The sequence below is a fragment of the Schistocerca gregaria genome, chromosome 4 (genome assembly GCF_023897955.1).
Source record: "Schistocerca gregaria isolate iqSchGreg1 chromosome 4, iqSchGreg1.2, whole genome shotgun sequence".
In the NCBI taxonomy this organism is placed as follows: Eukaryota; Metazoa; Arthropoda; class Insecta; order Orthoptera; family Acrididae; genus Schistocerca; species Schistocerca gregaria.
In genome coordinates, this window is record NC_064923.1 from 88,061,911 (window position 1) to 88,088,151 (window position 26,241).

The 26,241-nt window shown below is 45.5% G+C and overlaps 2 protein-coding genes across 2 annotated transcripts in view; one reads left to right on the plus strand and one right to left on the minus strand.

Annotated features, from left to right (window-relative positions):
• Window positions 1-21,287, minus strand: part of LOC126268078 (uncharacterized) — a 63,107-nt gene extending 41,820 nt beyond the window's left edge. The window contains exon 1 of the mRNA XM_049973540.1: window positions 21,196-21,287. Coding sequence (XP_049829497.1) covers window positions 21,196-21,223 — 28 coding nt within the window. The 5' untranslated portion in view covers window positions 21,224-21,287. The remainder of the gene's footprint in view (window positions 1-21,195) is intronic.
• Window positions 21,288-25,826: 4,539 nt separating this feature from the next.
• LOC126267959 (uncharacterized) overlaps window positions 25,827-26,241 on the plus strand; it is a 46,812-nt gene continuing 46,397 nt past the window's right edge. The window contains exon 1 of the mRNA XM_049973293.1: window positions 25,827-25,880. Coding sequence (XP_049829250.1) covers window positions 25,853-25,880 — 28 coding nt within the window. The 5' untranslated portion in view covers window positions 25,827-25,852. The remainder of the gene's footprint in view (window positions 25,881-26,241) is intronic.

Consider the following 26,241-nt stretch of genomic DNA (forward strand, 5'->3'; position numbering starts at 1 on the left):
TACTTCAGTTGTGTCAGTAACGAATTATGTAAATTATTATTTGTTGTTTCAAATGTAGTGTCTGCTGGTAACTACTACTGAAAGGATTTCAACCTGATAGAACTCGCACCTTTAAAAGTTACTTGACCGGTCGCCCGTCGAGCTTTTTGCTCACACTCAACAAGCAGTCTAAAATGTATCCAATGTGTGGTTTGTGTTTTGGAGAGATATAAAATCTACTCACCAAACGGCGGCAGAACATACACGTAAAATCATGTTATAAGCAGACAGGCTTTCGGACTCTGGCTCCTTCTTCAGGTAGAAGGGTTGAAAGAGAAGGAAGAGGGGTGAACTAAAAGGTGTGAAAAAAAAACTACAGGTTAGGGAGGACTTACCAGACGGGATGAAAAAGAAAATCCTTTTCCTTCATCCCTCTTCCTTCCCCTTCAATCCTCCTGCCTGAAGATGGCTCCGAAAGCTTGCCTAATTATAACCTTCTTTTATGTGTATGTTCTGCCGTTGCTTCGTGAGTGGATTTTTTTATCTATTCAATTACATGATTTTGTCAAAAAATGATTGTTTGCGTTGTTATATTAGTATCTTTTTGTTATTTTTATAATAAAGCACGCATATTTTACTACTTAAAAAATTCATTTGCAATATAAAATGATCAAAACATTTCTGTTCTCCACGGTAATCTTAGAGCAGTTCAAATCGCCAGTCTTCAAGGCACTTATAAAAAAATTCAAAAAAAGGAACAGGTGTTTCTTATTATTTAATTTTTATGACTTGATCTTCGCCGTACATCTGAGCTTTAAACATATCACATAACGTTACAACATGTCCATTATACAAAAATTTTTGTCAGTGAATACATACAGGATGACAATTATTGAACTCTATGGCATAAGATCGTCACAACTTCTGGACGGTTTGCCTTACGACATTCAAATTGCGCGGTTGGCCGCAGGGAACAACGGGAATTGGTATGCGCTGTATTATTTGCTTTAGCGACGAGGCTCACTTTCGTTTGGATGGGTTCGTCAGTAAGCAAAACTGGCGCATCTAGCGACTGAGAATCCGCATTTCGCAATCGAGAGGTATCTTCACCCTCAACGGGTGACTGTGTGGTGTGCAGTGTCCAGTCAAAGAATAACCGGTGCGATATTTCTTCATGACATGGTGACTACCGAATGGGACGCTCAGGTTTTGAAAGATGATTTCATCCCCGTTATCCGAAGTCACCCTGATTTCGAGAACATGTTTTTCATACAAGATGGAGCTTGACCCCATCGAAGCAGGAGAGTGTTTGATGTCCTGGAAGAGCACATTGTGGACCGCATTCTGGCTCTGGGATACCGAGAGGCCAGCGGCATGGCCTCGATTGGGTGCCATATTATCTGGATCAGGATACTTGCGACTCGTTTTTGTAGGGCTGTATTAAAGACAAGGTGTAGAGCAGTAACCTGAAAATCACTGCTGAGCTGAAAACAGCCATTCAGGGGTCATCGACAGCATCGATGTTCCGACACTTCAGCGTGTCGTGAAGAAATTCGCCATTCGTCAGCGACACATCGTCGCCAATGATCGCAGACGTATCGAACATGTCATAACCTAAGTCCGAATATTTGCAGTGACGTGAATGCACGCCTTCGTTTGAAACTGATCTACGTGCTTGTCTGTTCATTTCAATAATTGCCACCCTGTACATCTCTGTCTTCCGATTTTTGGTTCTCGGACAGATTTGACATATACCACTGGGTCTGCAGCGCTTGGAAGTTCAGTTAGTGGGTAAATCGTTTTATAACTTCCTGTAGAGGATAAGACAGATTTTGGATTGTAGTCCTCCGCCGAAATTCTGTCTTCTTGTATATCCATCTCCAAGAATACACAATAATGTCATTTCATTCATTTCATATATTGTTAGCCTTCGTAAATACACACATCTTAGGTTGGTTAGGTTTAAGTAGTTCTAAGTTCTAGGGGACTGATGACCATAGATGTTCAGTCCCATAGTGCTCAGAGCCATTTGAACCATTTACATACACATATCAAAAAAGTATTGCATCACCCCGGTTCCCAGAACTCCTCAAACAGACGTTGACTATGGATATTGTGTTACAGACACAGTCCTCTTGACTGTTCAGAGATGTCACCAATCCCGCCCCAAGATATGAACAAGCACACATGAGCAGCGCTTATTAGACGGAGGGGGCCCGATAGCCTATCAGTTCCAGTCATTCCACCAGGAAGGAGGTACACGGCTAGTGTTGTCTGTAGTTCAACCATTCCTAGACGGTCGTTACTGCTGTTCTATCGCGCCCGCATTTTTACTTTGTGCCAGGAAGGACTCTCAACAAGGAAAGTGGCCAGGCGTCTCGGAGTGAACCATAACTATGTTGTTCCGACATGGAGGAGATACCGAGAGACAGGAACTGTCGATGACATGCCTCGCTCAGGCCGCCCAAGTGCTACTACTGCCGTGGATGACCGCTACCTATAGATTATGGCTCGGAGGAACCCTGATAACAACGCCACCATGGTGAATAATGCTTTTCGTGCAGGCACATGACGTAGTGTTACGACTCAAACTGTGCGCAGTAGACTGCATGGTGAGCAACTTCACTGTTTACGTCCATGGCGAGGTCCATCTTTGCAACAACACCATGCAACGCGGTACAGATGGACCCAACAACATGCCGAATGGATCGCTCAGGATTGGCACCACGTTATCTTCACCGCTAAGTGTCGCATACGCCTTCAACCAGACATTCGTCGGAGACGTATTTGGAGGCAACCTGGCCACGCTGAACGCCTTAGACACACTGTCCAGCGGGTGCAGCAAGGTGGAGGTTTACTGATGTTTTTGTGTGGCATTATGTGCGCCCGGCGTAAACCTCTGGTGATCATGGAAAGAGCCGTGACGGCTGTACGATACGTGAGTGGCATGCTCCGACCGATAGTGCAACCACATCGGCAGCATATTGGCGAGGCATTCGTCTTCATGGACGACAGTTCGTGCCCCCATCGTGCACATCTTGTGAATGACTTCCTTCAGGATAACGACATCGCTCGGCTAGAGTGGCCAGAATTTTGTCCAGACATGAACCCTGCCTGGGATACATTGAAAAGGGTTGTTTATGGACGACCCATCAACCACTCTGAGGGATCTACGCCGAATCGCCGTTGAGGAGTGGGACAATCTGGACCAACAGTGCCTTGATGAACTTATGGATAGTATGCCAAGACGAATACAGGCATGCATAAACGCAAGAGGACGTGCTACTGGCTATTAGAGGTACTGGTGTGTACAGCAATCTGGACCACCACGTCTGAAGGTCTCGCTGTATGATGGTACAAAATGCAATGTGTGGTTTTCATGAACAATACGATGGTGTTTATGTTGATCACTATTCTAATTTTCTGCACAGGTTCCGGAACTCTCGGAACCGAGGTGATGCAAAACTATTTTTGATATGTGTAATAAAAGTCACAATAAACCAAGAGCAATACACATAAAATGACATTTTACAAAATATGAATATTTACTTCGAGAACTGCGCGATGAGCTAAATGTCGCAAGGCGATAACAGGCGAGAGACACGCGCATACTAACACAACACAATTTGCGCGGAATAGGACACGTATGAAACCCAGCTGCTGAAGGAACGAGAATCCCGTACGCATTGTTGACAAAATGCTGTGTTTTAAAATTTCTGTGAGCAAAGTGCTCTTAGCGCGAGAGCATTCAGGTGTAAATTGTGGTCAGCTAAAGTGAGCAAAAGTTTCCGAAAAAATTAATACACGCAAAAGGGTGCGATGAAGCTGTTGATGAAATTACTTTATTTAGATTTGAACCAGATACATTAATTTTCTTCGTCCCATTTACATGGTTCTGTTATAATGGTGCGGCTGATCCCGTCGGAGGTTCGAGTCCTCCCTTGGGTATGGTTGTGTGTGTTTGTCCTTAGGATAATTTAGGTTAAGTGTTGTGTAAGCTTAGGGACTGATGACCTTAGCAGTTAAGTCCCATAATATTTCACACACATTTGAACATTTCGTTATACTGGATCACACACTCCATTTCAATGCTTTTTGACGCTGAGTCGGTAACGTGTTGAGTTCCACAGTTCCTTATGTATGGAGAAACTCAGCTCTGCGTTTATAGAAACCAATGGAGCATATCTTGTCAGCATTCGTAAAGGAAGTTCATTGAGAGTTCCCAAGACTTTCAAATCTGGATTGTCTTCAAATTTAATTCGAATTTGTCAGTAGTAAATCCATCAAGCTGTTCTAGGCGCTACAATCTGGAACCGCGCTGCTGCTACGGTCGCAGGTTCGAATCCTGCCTCGGGCATGGATGTGTGTGATGTCCTTAAGTTAGTTAGGTTTAAGTAGTTCTAAGTTCTAGGGGACTGATGACCTCTGAAGTTAAGTCCCATAGTGGTCAGAGCCATTTGAATCATTTTGAAATCCATCAAGCATGTTCGTAAGATGCCTCAAGGTCTGCCACTGTGCCTCCTACTACGTACCTTCATCTTCCAAACTCTGAATCGCGTCAGGCAGATACTTTTTAGCCATACAGTGCAAAAAATTGTAACTCTAGGTCTTTGTTGTTGACTAATTGTTGGTTCTGCTTGATGACGGCTGCGTTTATTGAGTCAAGGGCACAAAGGACGTGTTTGATTCTATCGACGTCTTCGCTCAAGAAGACTGTTCATCTTATCCGCGTATCCCACCTTCTGGTCACAAGAAACTGTGGAAGGTTCACCCCTGTCATTTCTTGACACAAAACTCGACAACTGGGAGCCTTTTCCAGAATCCTCTTCGGAGCAGCAGTGAAGTCATATACCACGTATTAATTCTCCCTGATACTTCCAAAACACGTCGTAGACCAAGTGCAATACGTCTCACGTGAATGAGGTTCAAACGTTGGAAAGCCGAAATCCTGTAGCTTGCTTGATTAGTCACCCCATGCCTCACTTGTTTGTATTGTTTCCCCTGGCCACCCGTTCGTACATGAGTCAGTGAATGACTGAGGTGACAAAAGTCGTGGAACAGTTCCTAATATCGCGTCGAACCTCCTTTTCCGCGCTGTAGTGCAGCAACTCAACGTGGCATGGACTCAACAAATGGTTCAAATGGCTCTAAGAACTATGGGACTTAACATCTGAGGTCATCAGTCCCCTAGACTAAGAACTACTTAAACCTAACTAACCTAAGGACAACACACACATCCATGCTCGAGGCAGGATTCGAACCTGCGACCGTAGCAGCAGCGCGGTTCCGGACTGAAGCGCCTAGAACCACTCGGATTCAGCGGCGGGCGACATGGACTTGTTGAGTCCATGTCGTTGAAAATTCCCTATAGAAATTCTGAACCATTTTACGTCTTTAGCAGTCCATGATTCTGAAAGTATTGCCAGTGCACGGATTTTGTACAGGATCTGACCTCTCGATTGTGTCCCATAAATATTCGAAGGGATTCGCGTTGGGCGATCTGGGTAGCCAAATCATTTGCTTGAATTGTCCAGAACGTTCTTCAAACCAATCGCGAACAACTTTGACCCAGTAAGATGGTGCATTTTCATCCATGAAAATTCCATCGTTCTTTGGGAAATCCATGAATGGCTGGAAATGGTCTCCATAATCATTTACAGTCAACGATCGGTTCAGTTGCACCAAAGGACCCCCTCCATTCCATGTAAATACAGCCCAAACCATTATGGAACCACCATCAGCTTGCAAAGTGCCTTGTTGACTACTTGGGTCCACGGCTTCATGGGGTATGCGCCTTACTCGAACCTTACCTTCAGCTCTTACCAACTGAAATCGGAAGTCATCTGACCAGACGACGGTTTTCCAGTTGTCTAGGTTCCAACCGATATGGCTACGAGCCCAGCAGAGGCTTTGCTGGTGATGTCGTGCGGTCAGCAAAGGCACTCGCGTCGGTCGTCCGCTGCACAGCCCATTATCTCCAAATTTAACCGCACTGTCCTAACGGATACATCCGTCGTACCTTCCATGTTGATATCTGCGGTTATTCCACGCACTGTTGCTTGTCTGTTAGAACTGACAACTCTATGCAAACGCCACTGGTGTCGGCAATTAAGTGAATGCCGTCGGCCACTACTTTGTTCGTGGTGAGAGGTAACGCCTGAACTTTGGTATTCTCGGGACACTCTTCACACCGTGGATCTCACATTACTGAATTCCCTAACTATTTCCGAAATGGAATGTCCCATGCGTTTAGCTGCAACAACCATACCGCGTTCAAAGTAATTCCCCTCTTGCGACGATAAGCAATTCGGAAATCTTTACGCATGAATCACCTGAGAATAAATGACAGTTCCGAAACGCATTTTCCTTTTATATCTTGTGTAGCAGTATTACCACCATCTGTATATGTGCAAATCGCTATCCTTTCATTCTTACCACCTCATTGTAATGTGCGGGCATTTGTCTTCTCGAGTTGGTACACTTTAAAAATCATGGGTTTTACCCATTCACCAAGCAATGAAAAAGAAACCAACACATTCAAAATACACTCCTGGAAATTGAAATAAGAACACCGTGAATTCATTGTCCCAGGAAGGGGAAACTTTATTGACACATTCCTGGGCTCAGATACATCACATGATCACACTGACAGAACCACAGGCACATACACACAGGCAACAGAGCATGCACAATGTCGGCACTAGTACAGTGTATATCCACCTTTCGCAGCAATTCAGGCTGCTATTCTCCCATGGAGACGATCGTGGAGATGCTGGATGTAGTCCTGTGGAACGGCTTGCCATGCCATTTCCAACTGGCGCCTCAGTTGGGCCAGCGTTCGTGCTGGACGTGCAGACCGCGTGAGACGACGCTTCATCCAGTCCCAAACATGCTCAATGGGGGACAGATCCGGAGATCTTGCTGGCCAGGGTAGTTGACTTACACCTTCTAGAGCACGTTGGGTGGCACGGGATACATGCGGACGTGCATTGTCCTGTTGGAACAGCAAGTTCCCTTGCCGGTCTAGGAATGGTAGAACGATGGGTTCGATGACGGTTTGGATGTACCGTGCACTATTCAGTGTCCCCTCGACGATCACCAGAGGTATACGGCCAGTGTAGGAGATCGCTCCCCACACCATGATGCCGGGTGTTGGCCCTGTGTGCCTCGGTCGTATGCAGTCCTGATTGTGGCGCTCACCTGCACGGCGCCAAACACGCATACGACCATCATTGGCACCAAGGCAGAAGCGACTCTCATCGCTGAAGACCACACGTCTCCATTCGTACCTCCATTCACGCCTGTCGCGACACCACTGGAGGCGGGCTGAACGATGTTGGGGCGTGAGCGGAAGACGGCCTAACGGTGTGCGGGACCGTAGCCCAGCTTCATGGAGACGGTTGCGAATGGTCCTCGCCGATACCCCAGGAGCAACAGTGTCCCTAATTTGCTGGGAAGTGGCGGTGCGGTCCCCTATGGCACTGCGTAGGATCCTACGGTCTTGGCGTACATCCGTGCGTCGCTGCGGTCCGGTCCCAGGTCGACGGGCACGTGCACCTTCCGCCGACCACTGGCGACAACATCGATGTACTGTGGAGACCTCACGCCCCACGTGTTGAGCAATTCAGCGGTACGTCCACCCGGCCTCCCGCATGCCCACTATACGCCCTCGCTCAAAGTCCGTCAACTGCACATACGGTTCACGTCCACGCTGTCGCGGCATGCTACCAGTGCTAAAGACTGCGATGGAGCTCCGTATGCCACGGCAAACTGGCTGACACTGACGGCGGCGGTGCACAAATGCTGCGCAGATAGTGCCATTCGACGGCCAACACCGCGGTTCCTGGTGTGTCCGCTGTGCCGTGCGTGTGATCATTGCTTGTACAGCCCTCTCGCAATGTCCGGAGCAAGTATGGTGGGTCTGACACACCGGTGTCAATGTGTTCTTTTTTCCATTTCCACGAGTGTATATCTGTGCAGCTGATCGGCAATTTCATCTAAAACGAATCCCATTTCATTTTTGCCTGTTGCCTCTCTTATTTTCTCTGAAACGTTCTCATCAATTGGTTGTATCTAACTTTTTCGCCGAGTGAATATCTTCGTATGTACTTCTCAACAAAAGATTAGACTTGAAGATTGTTTACCTTGGGGACTGCAGTTCCTGGCTGGACAAAGTGTCGGAGTAGTTTGCTCACTTTCCGACATGCGATGCGAAGTGCGGAAAATTCAGTGTTCTTTAAATGTTTGTTGTTTTGGATCTGCTGATTAACTTTTTCTTCGATGCTGCAAATATGGACAGACGGCACATCGCAGTATGGAATATTCTATTCATATTCCACATTCCACATGCCATATTCAGTTCAGATTCTATAAATTGAGTCTTGAATTCTTCACAATAACTCTCTATTATTCCACTCTCGAACAGCGCGCGGAAGAAACGAGCATATATATCTTTCCGTGAGAGCTCTGATTTTCCTTATTTTATAATGATGATGGTTTCTCCCTATGTAGGTCGTCCTGGTGTGTCCGCTGTGCCGTGCGTGTGATCATTGCTTGTACAGCCCTCTCGCAATGTCCGGAGCAAGTATGGTGGGTCTGACACACCGGTGTCAATGTCTTCTTTTTTCCATTTCCAGGAGTGTATTTCAAGCGTAAAGTGCATCCATGACATGTTTCACGTTTATGAAGAGAAAACTATAAATCAAGGGTATTGAAAGTGTTTGTTTATTATTTGTTGATCTGCAAGATCATCTCAAACATACATATGAAGCCATGAATCTGCATTCTCAGCAACAAACGGCTACAAGCTAAATATATTCACAAGATCTGTGGATTTGAGAATCTACTTTATTTGTTGGGGCTCAAGGTAGTTCCAATCAAATTAAACAATAAACGGATTTCAGTTCTTCTCGACATGTGTACAGAGTTCATGGCAATTTTTATAGGTGCTGAGTAGGTGGCACACATTTCACGCAATGTATGAACCGCTGTTTTGCGTGGAATTGTACACTGAGTTAATTTCAGGCTTCTTTTTCTCTCCTGTGCTGTCATCTTTTTTATTATCGAAGTGCGTAAGTACGTAGATGAAGAAAGTGGGGCGTTCCCGTTCCTTTTGGCACACGCGAGACAATTGTCATATCCTTTTGAAATCTAAATAAGCTACTATTTAATTTACGTTGTTTCACATTCACAAATTCAGGAGTAATTTCAGTTTTATTTTTACTAAAAGTTCCAACAAAAGTGAGTTTCTTCTTCAGCAGTTCTTTAGTCAAGCTGTAGCTAGTAAACCAACTGCTTACCATTATGTTACGGGCAGCCCGTCAGTTGTCTTGCTGAGGCGAACTACCACATCTTGCAGTCAACTTGAAACATCGTAAGGCTCAACTGGCTGCTCTGCTACGTATATGTCCATGGCAAGGGCGATCGAAGTCCTGACCATATTTCGATGACTTCTGTACGCAATAACATGCAGGCATCTAGTCTTGCAGCGGCACTTTTACTTTTTGAGTGTATAATGCAAGAGTACTGAATACCCTCCCCTTATTTCCACGCAAATAAATTACAAGAACACAAACTTTTGTAATTCTTCACAAATTGCACAAACCCCATTGCAGTGCTTGACTGGCTGTGACATACTTCCGTTCGCTACTGAGTCTACCGACTGCTTGTTATTTTAACATATAGAAAGATACAGGAGTCTTCAAATCAAAAGGCACGAAACGTAATAACAATCAGACTGGTTCAAATTTGCATATTCCGCTTTGGGATAACATAGTGAGACTTTACTTCGAGCCAGAGGCAAAGCGGAACATCAGACCATGGAAGCGTGTGTCGACGGGTATTGGAAATCTTTCGGCTCGTGAAACAGTGAGATGGTTGTGTTCACGCTTCTACTGATTAGTTTTCAATAAAAACTTCAATTATACCCGCGGCGTTGCTTCGTACCTTTTCTTTTGAACACATCGTAGAATGCATTCCGCTATGTAACTACCTGTTCGCTATTAACAAAGGGACCGGGATCTCCACGTTGGTGCTTCAAGGTATTAAATTCCCAACGGGGAACAGGCTTAATAGACAGGCTGGCCTGTCTACTTTGCAGGACCCCTAAGATGACACGAGGATAAACTCGCACTTATTAAGGAAATACTTCCCTAATAGGTACGAGTTCATCTTTCAGCTCTCTCTCTCTCTCTCTTGCCTGCTTTGAAGGCCGTTAAACCGTACTCGTACGCATTTGAACAGGAACGAGAACTGCTAAAAACTCATCGTTGCCTGGCATTTCTCAGTTCCAAAACCATTTGTGTCCCACAGGTCTCTAAGTCCAGAGTGGTAAAAACCAGCCAAAATATGGACGTGGTGGCCGTGCGGTTCTAGTCGCTTCAGCCCGGAACCGTGAGACTGCTACGGTCGCATGTTCGAATCCTGCTTCGGGCATGGATGTGTGTGATGTCCTTAGGTTCGTTAGGTTTAAGTAGTTCTAAGTTCTAGGGGGCTGATGACCTCAGATGTTATGTCCCATAGTGCTCAGAGCCATTTGAACCATTTTTGAACCAGCCAAAATACGTAATCAGACAAAAGCCTTAATTCCAGTCACAGCTGTCACGTTGGCTTTTCGTTTCTGGGCGAAATTCCTTAAAATACTACTTACGTACACATTAGTACATCCACACATTCTTTTTGAACATAAGTTCATGAAGACAACAACACTCAAAGATCGATTTTCCAGTTCTGGCAGCACCTCTCACACCTGGTAGACGATTAACAGCATTTTGAGGTCGTGTTCTTGCTTCTTGGTCGAAGGTACTTCATTCGCTTTGTTGATATGTCTGTTCCCAAGTAAAACTTTTTATTTTCAAAACTTATTTCATTATCATCACCATCCGTTTCTATGTGAGTTTCATGCTCCAGCTCTTCGCACTATCAGATGATTCTGAATCTGATTTATTTTATGTTCTTTCTTTTTCAATTTCTTCACGTAATCCCTGTTTTCGTCACTCGTTTTCTTCATATGTAAACTTACTGTACAATTCAGTAACAGAAAGCAAACTGGCTCAGGTTGGTGCAGGGTGCCCCGAACATCCCATTGTATGTTGTTGACAATTGAAAAACACTGATAAGTGTAATTCAGTGTATCTAATTTATTTATATAGGTAGCTACACTTTTGCTACGCAGGTATATAAAAAACTGCAGAAATCAAACATTCAGCTGAATCCATCTGTACGTCTTTTTGGTGATGACAATGGAAAAACTCTACTGACATTACCCTTTGCACTACCGCAGAATCATCAAGCGACGTTGTCAGTGCTGTCTTTTAATAAAGTGATTATTTCCTATTTCCAATTTTTTTAAATCAATCGTTTCATTTTGCCATGCTTTTCCTTTGACGTGCTACATATAACTGAAGGCTTCCTTCCTTAAAGGTTGTGTTGGTACCTATAAGACCTACCTGTGTAGAAAAAAAATAAATGTATTAATTTATACAGGCATCTTTTGGATGCGCCAAAGATATAGTAATTCATATTACGCCGCATTAATGTAATCTGAGAGGGAGGCGGAAATATTAAAAACGCTACACCTGTACCTTCAACTTTTTTAACATATCCTCTCTTGTTTTAATGATTGTAACATTGCTCTTCTGTTCTCGTCCGCCTTGGAGTTAAAAAAATGGTTCAAATGACTCTGAGAAGTATGGGACTTAACATCTGAGGTCATTAGTCCCCTAGAACTTAGAACTACTTAAACCTAACTAACCTACGGACATCACACACATCACGCCAGAGGCAGGATTCGAACCTGCGACTGTAGCGGTCGAGCGGTTCCAGACTGTAACGCCTAGAACCGCACTCGGGCCGGCCGCCTCGGAGTATTGACATATCTTGTTCTATATGTGCCTAACAAATAAAAGTGGACAGCTCTTGGAAAAAAAGTATTTTAAGTCTACGAATTACGAGTACACCTATTCCCCTCTAAGAACATCCTCGGGATTCACGGGAATGATCTTCAAAAAGACGACCGGTGCATCGTCATCGACATTGTCGTATTACGAGAGACAAGAGGTAATAATTATTAACAGGACAAAAATTTGAAAAGTTCGTCCTCCTTGTATTGTATGTATTGTATGAAACTGGGGACCTAGAAACGACAGGGAAACTTTGTCCCCGCCGTAGCCCTCAGTGATTTACAACCCCACAACAGGCTACAGCAGTCCACTTGACCCCACCGCCGCCCCACACCGAACCCATGGTTATTGTGCTGTTCGGCCCCCAGTGGACCCGCAGGGAACGTCTCACACCAGACTAGTGTAACCCCAATGTTTGCGTGGTAGAGTAATGGTGGTGTACGCATACGTGGAGAACTTGTTTGTGCAGCAGTCGCCGACGTAGTGTAGCTGTGGCGGAATATGAGGAACCTGTCCGCATTCGCCGAGGCAGATGGAAAACTGCCTAAAAACCATCCACAGACTGGCCGGTTCACCGGACCTCGACCCAAGTCCGCTGTGCCGGAACCAGGCGCTCCTTCCCACTCCGGAAAGCCGTGCGTTAGACCGGGCTCATCCTCGTTACTTCATGTTACGGAAGACAGAAAGCGGTACCCAGCGTCTTATCCTGCATGGTGTTTGAGTTAAGGAGAAAACTTTCGACAGAAACTGTTACTTGTGATGTCGTCATACCTCTCTCCCTCGCCAAATTAACTATATTTTTATAAGGTGACTTCCCAGCAGCTTCGTTCCGAGTACCTAGACTACAGACATTGCATTTTTTTAAAATTATTACTTCTGGCGACGAAACTGCGATCCCGGTCTCTACTAGCTCTTTTGGGTTGTCATGTCAGAATGTGGCGCCCTAATGACTGTATGCCTCGTATGTTTTTGTCGATTTAGTACATCCGTGGTTTATGGAAAAGATTAGATCTAAAGGCTCCACGTTTTTAAATTTATGACTTACTTCGATGTTTCGACGCTAAATCGAATCATCTCATCCTTTCGATTTGCCATAGTAGGCGTCTTAGCAACAATAACAGAATGGTTGGAAGCACGATAAAGAACAGTTGTTGACTACATGTGTACGTAACGGCCAAACCATTTAGATCGACTGAAGTCACAAGCAAAGAACGACGTCGAGAATTTCCGCTGAAGAATGTTTTATAAACTTACTTCTGACATTGTTTTTCGGTAACTGCGTTTTACCGCAGTTTAAAATCCCAGTTTACGAATTCACAACTTGTATCTCTCCGCAACCTTAAATGGCTCTGAGCACTATGGGACTTAACATCTATGGTCATCATTCCCCTAGAACTTAGAACTACTTAAACCTAACTAACCTAAGGACATCACACAACACCCAGTCATCACGAGGCAGAGAACCGCAACCTTAAAATACGATTTCTGCTATTTATCACCTTAGTCAAGAAACTAACAGGCACTGGTGTTAGCAAGTACGAGGGTGAGCTGAAAAGGAATGCCTCCGATTTTTATGTGAAAACTCTTAAAGCTTTTAAAATAAAGAAAACTTTATTAGCGTTCTACGTATTTGCCGGGACATTTGCAGTCCTCTATCGCTAGAGAGCTCAGGATTGTAGCGTGTAATATGGCGATGTGACTTAACTATGTCGGTGTGTGAGAAACAGCGTGCTGTAACCGAGTTTCGAATTCGCAGTTCGTCCACACATGGAGCACCCCCTCGTTCAGCATGGGAATGCGAAACCACATGATCCGACGCCTTGGCTTCACTGTCATCGATCAACCTCCACACTCTCCCGAAATGGCACCATCCGATTTCATCTGCTTTCAAAACTTTAAAAAAAAAAAAAAAAAAAACATCCCCGGGCACTTTGACAATGATAAAGCAGTGCAAGTGGAGCAGAGGTGATTTTGAGGGTCCGTCAACAAAGTCGTACATCCTACAGTGACGGTATCAGCAAACTCATCTCTCAATGGGAGAAATGTCTTCGTCGCCAGGGCGACTAAGTCCATATACAAATATGTAGACATGAAAAATAAAGATGTAGAATGTTAATAACGTCTGCTACTAACTGGCAAATCTGGCCATGTGAATTACACTGAGGTGACAAAACTCATGGGATAGCGATTTGGACATTTACAGATGGCGGTAGCATCGCGCACACGAGGTATAAAAGGGCAGTGCTTTTGCGGATTTGTCGTTTGTTTCCGACATGATTATGGCCGCACGACGGGAATTACGATATTTCGACCGCGGGATGGTAGTTGGAGGTAGACGCATTCTAAACATTCATGGTGGTGTCTGATTGTACTATATCGTGTCTCCCAACCACTTTCGCGCAACGACGCTCTGAGCGTGTTTTTTAGGGAACTAGTTTGAACCTGGGACCTGTTGCTGGTAAGGAGACGCCAGACCTCACATGACATGTAGAATTCAGAAGAGTTCAGTGAGACTAGCGATGATATAACCAAATACTAAATGATCTCAGCGTCAGCTCCACTGCACTCCCTGTAAAAGAATCTTAATACTAACTAAATATAGTGGAAAGGGTTCAAGGCTTTCCTATTTTTAGATAGCTGGTAAAATAACGAAGAAAAAGCAGTTAAGTTTACCATTGATAAGTTTTATTCTACTCACAAAACATCGTTAATAAATTGCACTATTGATAAAAGGAAATGTTTTAATACAGGATGGTAAAAACCAACTGCGTTCAACAAAAATGTGAACGAATATTCCCTAAATGGGTTTCCAAGTTCTACAATAGATTGAAGGATGACCTATGCCATATCACATTTATAATCTAGGTTTAAATTAAGTTTCACAAAAGATAAAACTATCAAAATGGTCTACAGTGACCCTCAATTATCTTTAATTACTTATTTAACTTGTCGTAAATTACAGTGGCTGATGTGGCTTCTCAATAACTATATAAAAGAAAAATCATCGCGTTTCAGATCTGTTCTTCAAGTGGCAAATGTGAACACCATGAGTTTTAATTAACGATCACCATTAGTTTTACGGAAAAAAGGGGTGTAACAGATGAGACTTCTGCAGTTCTGAGTGAAGCCTTATGCGCTCAAAAATGCGGCATCGCGTGAGTTCATTACCTTGTCGGTGTCTAAGCAGCGTCAGGGCGGCAGCGGCCGGCGCAGCAGCCATCCAGCCCGCCGTCTCGGAACTAACTCTACTCTCGAACTTCTCCTTACTACAATTTACCGAAGTTAGTTTAAAAAAGCTATCTGGCTGTGTTTTCATCTGACCAATCAGGGTCTCAATGTTAACCTTACGCTCCGCCTACAAAAATTCTGTCTATCCAATGGGAAACGTTATACTTTTCGTGGTGGGGCAATGTTTTTAAAGTTTGCAACATAACAGAGACGCTAAAAAGTCTCACGCTAAAACCTGCAGCTAGTGTGGTCCTTTTAGCGTTATCGTAAGATCTATACTGCTCTTCTGGAGGGCTCTATCTTTTAACATGGGCTGGGGAGTGATCCTAATGTAACAGACACGCGAAAAAGTCTCACGCTAAAACTTGCGGGTGGTAGTGGCCCTTTTTGTGTTATCGTAAGATCTATACTGCTTTTCTGGAGGGCTCTAGCTTTTAACATGGGCTGGGGGTTGTCCTTGACATACCTGAGACGCGAAACAGCCTCACGCTAAAACGTGCGGGTTGTATAGTTGTACAGGTAGGCTCCCGGCGTGGGTGCCCAGCCCCTACCTTATCTAGCTTAACACGGTTCTGCTCTCGGCTTCTGTCCTCGTTTCTCCCCTCGGAACTGCGTCTGCCTCACGGTGGGAAGGTACGACATGCATTTAGGCATTCTTGTGCTAGTCTGTGGTATTCCATTTGCTCAATCGTTACTCGTATTATTTGGTTAATTTAATGTCACAATTTATTCGGAGCTATGTGACATACTACTGGATTTGCTTATCATGTCAGGGTTTTCATGTAAGGTGTTGGATTTGCCTGACACCTTACAGCATGGGACATTCCATTTCGAAAATCGTTAGGGAATTCAGTATTCAGAGATCCATTGGGTCAAGAGTGTGCCGAGAATACCAAATTTCAGGTATCACCTCTCAACACGGACAACGCATCGGCCGACGACCTTCACGTAACTACCGAGAGCAGCGGCGTATGCGTAGAGTTGTCAGTGCCAACAGACAAGCTACTGTGTGTGAAACAACCACAGAAATAATGTGGCACGTACGATGAATGTATCCGTTAAGACCGTCCGGCGAAATTTGGTGTTGATGGGCTACGACAGCAGATGACTGACGCCAGTGCCTTTGCTAACAGCACACCGCCTGCAGCGCCTCTCCTGGACTCGTGACTGTATCGGTTAGACCCGAGGCGACTGTGAAACCGTGGCCTGAGTCCCGGTTTCAGTTGGTAAGAGATGAAGGCAAGCTTTGAGTGTGAAGCAGATGCTACGAAGTCATGGATCCAAGGTGTCAACAAGACAATGTGCACGCTGTTGGAGACTCCATAATGGTGTGGGTTGTGTTTACATGGAGTGGGCTGGGTCTTCTGGTTCAACTGTTGAGCTACTTTGAGACCGTCTGGGACCATTCATGGACTTCATGTTTCTAAACAACGATGGTTTTTTTGTGGATGACAATGCACCATGTCATCGGATCACCGTGGTTCGCGATTGGTTTGAAGAGCATCCTGGACAATTGGAACCAATGATTTGGCCACCCAGACCGCCGACATGAATCCAAACGAACATTTATGGAACATAATCGAGAGGTCAATTCACGCACAAAATCCTGCACCAGCAACACGTTCGCAATTATGGACGGCTTTAGAGGCAGTATGGCTCAATATTTCTCAATATTTCCATCGATTTGTTGAATCCATGCTACGTCGAGTTACTGCACTACGCCGGACAAAAGCAGGTCCTACACGATTTTAGGAGGTGACCCGTGACTTTTGTCACTTCAGACTGTGTTAATACAACGGAAGTGATATGTTTTCGCTTGTAAAGCCTGCAAATTGAGTATATCTACAGTAAATTATTGAAAACATTATGCTACTTGAAAGGGTTAGTCAATGCACTACTGGCCATTAAAATTGCTACACCACGAAGATGATTTGCTACAGACGCGAAATTTAACAGACAGGAAGAAGATGCTGTGATATTCAAACGATTAGATTTTCAGAGCATTCACACAAGGTTGGCGCCGGTGGTGACACCTACAACGTGCTGACATGAGGAAAGTTTCCACCCGATGTCTCATACACAAACAGCAGTTGACCGGCGTTGCCTGGTGAAACGTTGTTGTGATGCCTCGTGTAAGGGGGAGAAATGCGTACCATCACGTTTCCGACTTTGATAAAGGTTGGATTGTAGCCTATCGCGATTGCGGTTTATCGTATCGCGACATTACTGCTCGCGTTGGTCGAGATCCAATGACTGTTAGCAGAATATGGAATCGTTGGCTTCAGGAGGGTAACACGGAACGCCGTGCTGGATCCCAAAGGCCTCGTATCACTAGCAGTCGAGATGACAGGCATCTTATCCGCATGGCTGTAACGGATCGTGCAGCCACGTCTCAATCACTGAGTCAACAGATGGGGACGTTTGCAATACAACAACCTTCTGTACGAACAGTTCGATGACGTTTGCAGCAGCATGGACTATCATCTCGGAGACCATGGCTGTGGTTACCCTTGACGCTGCATAACAGACAGGAGCGTCTGCGATAGTGTACTCAACGACGAACCTGTGTGCACGAATGGCAAAACGTCATTTTTTCCGATGAATCCAGGTTCTGTTGACAGCATCATGACGGTCGCAACAGTGTTTAGCGACATCGCGGTGAACGCAAATTGGAAGCATGTATTCGTCATTGCCATACTGGCCTGATGGTATGGGGTGCCATTGGTTACACGTTTCGGTCACTTCTTGTTCGCATTGACGGCACTTTGAACAATGGACGTCATATTTCAGATGCATTACGACCCGTGGCTCTACTCTTCATTCGATCCCTGCGAAACCCTACATTTCAGCAGGATAATCCACGACCGCATGTTGCAGGTCCTGTACGGGCCTTTCTGGGTACAGAAAGTATTCGACTGCCACACTGGCCAGCACATTCTCCAGTCCTCTCACCAACTGAAAACGTCTGGTCAATGGTGGCCGAGCAACTGGCTTGTCACAATACGCCAGGCACTAGTCATGATGAACTGCGGTATCGTGTTGAAGCTGCATGTGCAGCTGTACCTGTACACGCCATCCAAGCTCTGTTTGACTCAATGCCCAGGCGTATCAAGGCCGTTATTACCGGCAGAGGTGGTTGTTCTGGGTACTGATTTCTCAGGATCTATGCACACAAATTTCGTGAAAATGTATTTACATGTCAGTTCTAGTATAATGTATTTGTCCAATGAAGACCCGTTTACCATCTGCATTTCTTCTTGGTGTAACAATTTTAATGGCCAGTAGTGTAACTGTGAAATACACGGTGTGTTAATAATGAACAATCTATTCTACTCATGTTGAAGTCGCCACATACCTCTCAATTTTCTGCCGAGTCTTACTGATAAAGACTTGGGTAGGTGTTCTAAAGTTGAGGATATACAACTGAAAAAGAGTGGGAAGTACGGATTTTCCAGTTGACTTCGGAAGCAGTTTAAATGCAATAGTTGATGATACACACCAATTCTTAATTGTTTATTATAGTGCTGATAAAATATCCATCTTGTAAGTACACTGTTGTTAAAAGTTTGCAAATAAGTTACGTGGTGGATTCCCCTTGCAGTTTTCGTAGTTTATGTGCGATATATCTGTGCAATACGTGTCAAAATTCTTGTCGGAGCTTTGTCAGATATGTAATATACGTTTTCTGAATTTATCTTGAAGTTTCAGTTTTTGTGGCGAAGAGAGACTTAAGTGTGTTTAAATCAACGAACGTACATATTAGGCTAAGCTATTAGTCAGTCTGCTACCACAAGCTTTATTTGATGTTTAAATTCGTTGGCTTCACCAAATCTCAAGTGAATAATCACCTTTCAACCTAACCTTGACCTCGGGCTACGCTACTCATCGAATATTTCATGGAGTTTGGTGGTTAGGGGATGGGGGGGGGGGGGGGAGGCGGGGTACTGGACACGTCCAATATATCATACGCTAGCCAAATATCACAGTGCTACTCCTAGATAAAATGCCAAGGGTAAAATATTTTTCACGGCAGATTAACATTTTGGTCCATTTCTGCGACCGTAAGTAGATCATATGTGTACAGCCATAGCGTGAGAACAAAGTACGAACGTCAGTCAACAGATGTCTAACGGCGTTGAATGTTATAATGCTCAAATGCTAGTTTTAGTTGGTACTTGTGACTTCTAGTTGTGACGGAAATCGCAGCCAGATCCTGTAAAGTTGTTATTGTGCACATTGCGACTTCTCAGTCACTGACATTCGTAACAGATGCTTGATTCGCTGTCCACCCCAAGTACTAGGACACACGGCCAGTGACGCAATGTTCCGTCGGTGCTCGGTTAACCAATAAGAATTCGGGTATTATAACTTAGAGTTACTCACTGATGCAGCACCAGTCTTGCAGGTACTCATGAATCAGCTGTGGTCAGTAAGCTGCTTAGAGCATTACAGGTACGTTATGGCGCTTTAACATTTCGTGTCTCCTACGGTCTTACACAAGATATCTAGCTTTTTATTAGGTAGCCACGTCTTAAGCAATGCAATGTACTACACTATGTGATCAAAAGCCGGCCGCGATGGTCTCGCGGTTCTAGGCGCGCAGTCCGGAACCGTGCGACTGCTACGGTCGCAGGTTCGAATCCTGCCTCGGGCATGGATGTGTCTGATGTCCTTAGGTTAGTTAGGTTTAAGTAGTTCTAAGTTATAGGGGACTAATGACCACAGCAGTTGAGTCCCATAGTGCTCAGAGCCATTTTTTTGTGATCAAAAGTAACCGGACACCTGGCTGAAAATGACTTACAATTTCATGGCGCCCTTCATGGGTAATGAATTCAATATGGTGTTGGCCCACCCTTAGCCTTGATGACAGCTTCCACTCTCTCAGGCAATCAGGTGCTGGAAGGCTTCTTGGGGAATTCAGCCCATTCTTCGCGGAGTCCTGCACTGAGGAGAGGTATCGATGTCGGTCGGTGAGGCCTGGCACGAAGTCGGCGTTCCAAAACATCCCAAAGGTGCGCTATACAATTCACGTCAGGACTCTGTGCAGGCCAGTCCATTACAGGGTGTAACCACTACGCCACAAGCCGTGCATTATAAAACAGATGCTCAATCATGTTGAAAGATGCACTCGCCATCCCCGAATTCCTCTTCAACTGAGGGAAGCAAGAAGGTGCTTAAAATATCAATGTAGGCCTATGCTGTGACAGTGTCACGCAAAACAACAAGGGGTGCAAGTCTCCTCCATGAAAAACACGACCACACTATAACAGCACCGCCTCTGAATTTCACTGTTGGCACTACACACGCTGGAGGACAACGTTCACCGGTCATTCGCCATACCCACACCCTGCCATTGGATCGCCACATTGTGTACCTTGATTCGTCACTCCACACACCGTTTTTCCACTGTTTAATCGTCCAATGTTTATGCTCCTTACACCAAGCGAGTCGTCGTTTGGCATTTACCGGCGTGGTGTGTGGCTTATGTGCAGCCGCTCGACCATGAAATCCAAGCTTTCCTACCTCCCGCCTAACTGTCATAGTACTTGCAGTGGAATCCGATGCAGTTTGGAATTTCTGTGTGATGGTGTGGATAGATGTCTGCCTAATACACATTACGACTCTCTTCAATTGTCGGCGGTCTCTGTCAGTCAACGGACGAGGTCGGCCTGTGCGCTTTTGTGCTGTGCGTGTCCCTTCAACGTTTCCATTTCACTATCACATCGGAAACGGTGGACCTAGGGATGTTTAGGAGTGTGGAAATCTCGCGTACAGACGTATGACACAAGTGACACCCATTCACCTGACCACGTTCGAAGTCCGTGAGTTCCGCGGAGCGCCCTATTCTGCTCTCTCACGATGTCTAATGATTACTGAAATCGCTGATATAGAGTACCTGGCAGTAGGTGGCGGTACAATGCATCTAATATGAAAAACGTATGTTCTGGGGGTTTTCCGGATACATTTGATCACACAGTGTAATTTTCTGTACTGGAAAGACATTTTATTCCGCCGAGATATGCTAGTTTTGATTGGAAATTTACTACCCCATTGGTTACTATAGCACTAATTTCTGAGTGCAACTCACCAAACACTAGCAGTGTACAGGGACCCATTGTGACGCACTGGTGGGCCCCTCAGCCTCAAAACTGGACTTATATGTGCCGAGTGCAGACAACAGTTTCGGTCGCGTTTGCCCGTTTATGGCCGGAAAGTCGCAGAGCGTCAGGTGTGCTTTATCTGCAACCACAGAAGGTGTCCGGACTGGGATGTTTGGAAACAGAGTTACTCGAAAGCATCGCGTTTCTGAGACTGTGGGTAATTAGACACAAGCACTTTTTTCTCCATGAAAGGCTTGAAAAATTTTTATGAGGATTTCTCTCTAGAAAATATTATTTTTGACATTTTCAATGAATTCTGCTGCAAACTAATGTGCTTTGCCACTGATAAAACGTTGCTCAAAATGATCGCGGTGGAGTAACTACGTGAAATAGTTACGAAAAAATAATTGGCGAACCCGGATCACCTTCGTGTGCTCCTACAGTTCTACATCTAAATGGTACGGTGCGTGGCGGAGGGTGCCTGTACACTACATGCCACTTCTTTTTCTGTTACACTCGCAAATAGAGCGAGGGAAAAGCGACTATCCATATGTCTCCGTATGAGCCATAATTACTCGTATCTTATTTTCGTGGTCCTTACGCACAAGCTATGTTGGCGACAGCAGAATCATTCGTCAGTCAGCTTCAAATTCAGGTTCTCTAAATTTTCACACTAATGTTTGCCGGAAAAGAACGTCGCCTTCACTTCAGGGACTCCCATTTGAGTTCCCGAAGCATCTTCGTAACACTTAGTCTTGCCCCAACCTACCGGTACAACACTTTCTGAGAATATAACCTTGCAATAGCAATTCCACGGCCATGAGATGCAAGATAACTGAGATTTCACCGCCGGCCGGGTTGACCTTGCAGTTCTAGACGCTACAGTTTGGTACCGCGCGACCGCTACGGTCGCTGGTTCGAATCCTGCCTCGGGCATGGATGTGTGTGATGTCCTTACGTTAGTTAGGTTTAAGTAGTTCTAAGTTCTAGGGGCCTGATGACCTCAGATGTAAAGGCTCATAGTGCTCAGAACCATTTGAACCATTTGAGATTTCACCCAAAGTCTCCGTGAATGATAGAAAACTCTATGGGTCACTGCAGACCGGAACAGTTATCTCTCGGATCTTCGAAAAACATCCGTTGCGCATATCAATAGCCCAGAACGCTGCCTGGGAGGGGCCGTGGTTCAATACTCACTTTCCCCAATATCGAGCACCGCCCTAAATTCTTTAACATTTCAGGCTTTCAGCTAATCAGAGCGATGCCTAAGCATGACTGGCAGTTTCCTCGCTGAGGATTTTCTTACTAGTTCTGTTCACCCTTGCACCAACCAAAATCCTCTTGAGCAGCTTTTGAGCCTAACGTTTGCCTCGCACACGAGGAATTCCTCTGGTAACCTAGACAGGAAATACGGCGGTGTCGAAATTTAAAGCAACAAATCGCTATTTCCCCGTCCTGCGTCTAATTCAAGATATAATGATACAAACTATTAACAGATGTATGATCGTATTCTGAACGGAAGATGGCATTCCGGTCAACGGATAGCCACGCAAACAATGATATCTAGGCACCTATCAAATGGTGTAGTGATTTCCGGGTAGTTGCACAACCAGAACCGCTGTGTACACAATCACAGACGGCGCATTATTGCACAGAGAAGATGCCACCAGACGCTGTGCGATGGCTGTAAGGCCACGATGGTACCGCCTTAGTACTGCACGGCAACTGGCAACTGACCTCACAGCTTCCACTGGACGTGCTGTATCGAGACAGACGGTGTGCAGAAGGCATCGAGAGATTGGCCTTTATTGTCGGAGGCCTGCTGTATGTATACCTATGACGCATCTTCACAGAAGGGAACGCCAACATGCCACTTGGACGGTCGAAAAGTGGGTCGATGTTCTTTTCACAAATGAGCCCCGATTTGGTCTGGAGAGTGGTTCTCGACGGATTCCCATCTGGAGGTGACGTGGAACACGATTTCGAAACCCAAACATAGTGGAAAGAGACTAGGATCCGTAATAGCGTGGGTAGTAACTGTGTTGACCACTCGAACATGTCTTTATGAAATTGCACAGATGTATCGGCATGGTTTAATCAATGTGAGGTACCGTGACGAGATCCTGGTACATCAGGTGCAGTTGTTGCGAAGTGCTGTGGCTCCAAACTTCGTACTGATGGACGATAATGCTCGACCTTATAGAGCCCAGAAGGTTGATGTTTTCGTGGAAACGGAAGATTTTACACACACAGTGTGGCCCCCTTGCTCTCCCGATTTGAATCCCATAGAGCATGTCTGGGATGCATTAGGGAGACAATCTGCACCACGTCAACATCCACCAATCACTCTCCAACGCTTGCGAACAGATCTGCAGGAAGAATGGGCGCTACTGCCTCAACATGAGATGCCGTCTTGGTCAGGCCTGCCAGCGGTTGTCACTCCCCTACTGAGCACATTAACAATCTGTCATATTGTGGGTGCTGATCCGTTACGTTGGAAAAAACGAACAAAATTTTCGTCTACCATTTTGCACGTTGCATTTGTTTACGTTCTGTATTCTTTACATTGTTCCTACTTCACTATCAACTATTTATACTGTTTTGTGGAAAAATAAAAGCAACCTAGAAATAATTCCGTTTGTTCCTTTAATTTTGGGCACCACTGGACACTGATGGCAACTTATCTGAAGCGAACAGTGCACAGCCTCGAGAAACCCAGGTCATTATTACTCAAGTATTTCTGGTGATTGCAGCATCCCAGGCAGGCCTACACTATCTCATGAACAGTCTCCGGATACCTGTTAGTGGCTACTAATAAGGGATGTATCCAGCCTTGTCGCCTTTATGGCGGCTTGAGTCCTGCTGCAGACACTTTCAATGAAGAGTCTGTGGAGGAGTGGCAGACAATTGACTTTTACGAGCTACACTGGCGTCTGGAGCGGAGTCGCCGTTCTAACTCATCCCAAACGTATTCCACTGGGTTTAGGTCAGGTCTGTGGGCAAGCCAGCCAAGAGTCTCGTAGACCAGAAACCACTGCCTCACAGATGGTGTTTTATGACAGGGAGCATTGACATGCTGTCATGGTCTCTGAACTCTACTGTACGTGATGCACAATGCTTTAAAATGTGTTCATATCCTTCCGAATTTAGTGTTTTCGTGAAGTGCTCTAAGGTGTCACATCCGAAGCACTGAAGTTATTCCCAAATCGTACGATAACACCACCTCCTCTGTACTACTTATGACCGCAGAAAACGTTCTCCAGGAATCCCCAAACCCAGACCCTTCCAATGGATCGCCTCAGGCTACAGCGGCTTCCGTCACTCCACATCACTCGTTTTCAGTCACCCATAGTCCAGTGGCGTCGAACTTGACACATTCTAGAGCGTAGCTTCGCACTGACTACAGAAACGTGTGGCATACGAGGATCTGCCCGAGTATTGTACTCACCACTCATTTTAACTGCCTACGCACAGGCATTGCGGTAACTGGACTACGGGCGACGTTCTGAAGATGACAAGTGGTTCTGTCTGCTGATTTATGTGGGTTTTTTCCCTTCTGTCTCCTGCAATACTTGACGGTCCCTGTATGTCAGTACCTGAGATCTGCATGGTCTTGGTTCGGCTGTGGTTTGGCTGTGGTTTTGTCTTTGCATTTTGACTTCACAATCACATCACCAACTGAGCTCATCTTATCGACCCATTCTGGTGTTACTGCTATTCTACCGACGATACGATACCCTCTGCTTCGAAACTTCCTGGCAGATTAAAACTGTGTGTCGGACCGAGACTCGAAGTCGGGACCTTTGCCTTTCGCGGGCAAGTGCTCTACCATTTGAGGTCTCGAGTTCGAGTCTCGGTCCTGCACACAGTTTTAGTCTGCCACGAAGTTTCATATCAGCAAACACTCCGCTGCAGAGTGAAAATCTCACTCTCGAAACATCCCCTAGGCTGTGGCTAAGGCATGTCTCCGCAATATTCTTTCTTCCAGGAGTGCTAGTTCTGCAAGGTTCGCAGGAGAGCTTCTGTGAAGTTTGGAAAGTAGGAGACGACGTACTGGCGGAAGTAAAGCTGTGAGGACGGGGCGTGAGTCGTGCTTGGACAGCTCAGGTGGTAGAAAACTTGCCCGTTAAAGGCTAAGGTCCCGAGTTCGAGCCTCTGTCCGGCACTCAGTTTTAATCTGTCAGAAAGTTCCATATCAGCGCACACTCCGTTGCAGAGTGAAAATCTCATTCTGGAAACACTCCCTGCTTCCTTTTACACAGACCAGTCGGACTCTCCTTACATCTAGCAGTCAATTCCGCATAACAAAGGGGTGCCCGGTTACTTTTGATCAGGTAGTGTACTCACAGGGAAAACAACAGCGGCCGTACTACTGGTTCCTGAGGGACACCTCATCTTCTGTGTCCCCTCTGCGACTTCGAGATTTCCTTCATCACGCGCTGTAGGTGGCCTGTGATACTTGAGTTTTCTCACAGAACATGGATTGCTAATGAGAGCGTTAAGAAAACAGTCTGGGTGGCTTACGAAAGCGAGTGGCGCGGCGGCGCGCGACAGCGGTAGGTCACGCTCGCGTGGTAACTGAGCCGTTGCCTTCGGCATAAGTCAGCGGCGGCAGCGCGCTCGCCCACTGTCCCAGCTGACACCATGAGGGCGTGCATCCTCCTCGTTCTCGGTGAGTTCAAAGTACAGCAGCGCCTCGGCCCTCTCCCCTTACACCGACAGTCTGTCTTGCTTTATATTTCGCACGATACAGGAGGAATCCCTCAATGAACGTGATTAATGCACCGATGAGTCATCTTGATAGATGACTATCTTCATGAAATTGAGCATTTAAATGACTCTTACCTATGCTCTATAGTCCATACATCAGCCATCTACGAGCGACAGTCAATAAATAAGTCGTAAACTGCGACAGGGACATCAGAGCCATGTGTACGAGCCTTTCCAGCATACTACCCTTGTAAACATAAACACGTACCCCATCGACAAAGCGTTAAAAGCCTGTGTATAGGCTACCTTCCATGCAACATGTG